This window comes from Macadamia integrifolia, chromosome 4 (genome assembly GCF_013358625.1).
Source record: "Macadamia integrifolia cultivar HAES 741 chromosome 4, SCU_Mint_v3, whole genome shotgun sequence".
In the NCBI taxonomy this organism is placed as follows: domain Eukaryota; kingdom Viridiplantae; phylum Streptophyta; class Magnoliopsida; order Proteales; family Proteaceae; genus Macadamia; species Macadamia integrifolia.
Window position 1 is genome coordinate 28,059,474 of NC_056560.1, and position 3,069 is coordinate 28,062,542.

The window sequence follows — 3,069 nt, forward strand, 5'->3', positions numbered from 1 at the left end:
TATATTTGTCTATCAATACCATACCCTCATCATTTTGAACATTTTCAACTCAATATATTTGTCTATCAATACGATACCCTCCACTTAAGTATTTATGCATTCTACATGTTATATATAACTTTTTTTAACTGTTTTTTTTATGCAAAAGTGTATAAAAATGTGTTCCCTTTCCATTTATGTGCATATCTTTAGTGTATCTTAGCGTATCTCCGATACGATACGATACCCTCCGATACGTATCTTAATTTTGACCGATCGATACGGCGACCGATACTGATACTTTAATCTTTGATAACGACTAACTTAACCGTGGTGAGTTTGGGAGTTAAATAACCACCTGACCTTAGTTAGCCACCTAGGGGTTAAATAACTGCCTAACCTTAGTTAGCTACCTTGGTTGGTTGGGAGCCTCTATTGTTGCTTGGGGAGGTTGGCTCGTGCTAATGAGGTCGAGGTGTGATCTCTTAGCCATTGACTAGTCAAGGAGTATATATGGTACATCATATGCCTCCCACTCTTAAGCTCATAGCATAGGAGCTTAGGGAGTATCATTTTCAATTTAACACCTGTTCCGAGGCTAGTCGACGAGTATATGATATATCAATGAGTGTAAAAAATCATATTAAAGTTACTATTTTTTTCTCTCTTGGTAATATTTGAAAAATACCATTTTGCTAATAGTTATTTGATCTTTCAAGTTATGACATTTAATATGCTAAAAAAAATTTTCAACTAAGATTTCTTTTATGTTCTCACATGCAAAATAATTCTTTTGAAAGGAATAACCTTAATGATGCCTACTTAATTATGGCCATGGTAGTCTACTTTTTAATTTGTTTTATTTCTTTTTCATTGCCCATCCTCTCTTAAATTGCTTTTTGTATTGAAGATTAGTTTTTTTTCTTTTTCTAGAAGAATAATTCATCGAACTTAGGAAGCTGCTCAGTAGGCTGCCAAAAGAAGTTATGAAGTAGAAAATTAACACTCATCTAAGAAAAACTTAGGCTACGTTTGTAAGCATTTTCAGAATGCATTGTAAAGTGGACAATATGTTTTTTGGTTCACATTCTCATTTTGAAAACGTAATGCGAGAAACAGCTGGTGACACGTGGCATCACATGCGGTGACCCAATTGACGATAAATCGCGGTCCATCTGGGAAGACAGCAAAGATCTCTCGTTTTCATTTCTGATTTTACGAGTTCACAGAGGATAGTGCGTCATTTTATCGAACTTCTCAACTGAATCTCTTCTCTGTCCTCACTCCTTAGTCTCAGACTCTGGAGAGACAGCATTGAAGTCGTCGCTCTCTCGAGCTTCTCAATTCTAAAGTAAACCATACTTCTTCTTCTCGTCCTCTATCCTGTGATCTTGAGTCTTGTATTACAGACTACGGAGAGACCAAATCCGTTGCTGTGGTCTTTCCAATTTCCATGGAATCACCAACTCTAACAACCTCTCCGCTTCTTCCAGGGCGGTGGCGCCGCTACCTCCCCCGCCTCTCCTGGGCTACCAGCTTCGGCCTGAAGACCTCAGTCTGGTCCGAATTGGGTGGCTCTGTGGGTGACCTGGGCACCTACATCCCCATCGTCCTGGCCCTCACTCTGGTCAATCATTTGGATCTCGGCACCACCCTCATCTTCACGGGCCTCTATAATATCATTACAGGCTTCCTCTTCGGTATCCCAATGCCCGTCCAGCCCATGAAAGCTATCGCCGCTGTCGCCATCTCCGAATCCCAAACCCACCTCACCATTCCCCAAATCATGGCCGCTGGTATCTCAACCGCCTCCGTCCTCTTTCTCCTGGGCGCCACAGGCCTCATGTCCTTCTTCTACCGTTTCATCCCGTTGCCCGTCGTTCGTGGCGTCCAGCTTTCACAAGGCCTTTCCTTTGCCTTCTCTGCCATCAAATACATCCGTCACCAGCAGAACTTCGCCACCGGTAAATCGGGCTCTGCTCGCCCCTGGCTCGGCCTCGATGGTCTCATCCTCGCCCTCTCCGCCCTCCTATTCATTGTCCTCACAACAGGTTCTGGCGACTCGGTGGACAAAACTGAAACTGAACCTGAACCAGAACCCCATCGCCCTCGTCGTCCGCTTCGAAGGCTGCGTATCTTATTGGCGATTCCATCCGCGCTTCTTGTGTTCCTCCTGGGTCTGGTGCTCTGTTTCGTTCGTGACGCTTCCATTGTTAAGGATCTCAACTTCGGTCCTTCGAAGATCCATGTGGTCAAGATTTCGTGGCATGATTGGAAGACCGGATTCATTCGAGCTGCCATTCCTCAGATTCCACTCTCTGTTCTGAACTCTGTGATTGCGGTCTGCAAATTATCAACCGACCTGTTTCCAGAGAAAGAAGCGTCGGCGACGGCAGTCTCCGTCAGTGTGGGAGCCATGAACTTGGTGGGTTGTTGGTTCGGTGCATTGCCCGTCTGCCATGGCGCAGGGGGGCTTGCAGGGCAGTACCGTTGTGGGGGACGAAGTGGTGCATCGGTGCTGTTTCTGGGGATAGGGAAGCTGGTTCTGGGGCTTGTTTTTGGGAACACATTCGTGAAGATACTGGGTGAGTTCCCAATTGGGATATTAGGGGTTCTCTTGCTCTTCTCTGGTATTGAATTGGCAATGGCTTCCAAGGATATGAACACCAAGAAGGAGTCCTTTGTGATGCTGATTTGTGCTGCTGTGTCCTTGACTGGTTCAAGTGCTGCTTTGGGCTTCGGTTGCGGGATTGTGGTGTTTTTGCTGCTGAAACTGAGGGAATCGGATTTCTCTTCATGGAACTACAAATCAAAAGGGTCTGCTGATATTGATACTGGTCTCCATCCTTAGGAGATTTCGCCTTTATTCTTAAGGTGGGAGAAAGAAAGAATAAAAATTATGATATAATTTATTGGTAGCAGAAGCAAGTTGATGGCAATCATAATAGTGGGAATTCAAGTTCTAGGAAGATTTGGCTCTGTTTTCCCAATATATCTGGGCATGCATCTTTCGACAATGTTTTGTTACTGCATTTTCTTGTTCTTGCGGAGAAAAACCTAAAAAACGATTGATAAAGTTATTCTTATTTA

At 44.0% G+C, this 3,069-nt stretch overlaps 1 protein-coding gene across 1 annotated transcript; it reads left to right on the forward strand.

The window, feature by feature from the left end:
- The first annotated feature begins 1,175 nt into the window (after positions 1 to 1,175).
- LOC122077203 (molybdate transporter 2-like) lies at positions 1,176 to 2,996 on the forward strand. The gene has a single exon (XM_042643067.1). The coding sequence runs from the start codon at positions 1,433 to 1,435 to the stop codon at positions 2,828 to 2,830; it is 1,398 nt and encodes a 465-aa protein (XP_042499001.1). The 5' UTR covers positions 1,176 to 1,432; the 3' UTR covers positions 2,831 to 2,996.
- The last annotated feature ends 73 nt before the right edge of the window (positions 2,997 to 3,069 follow it).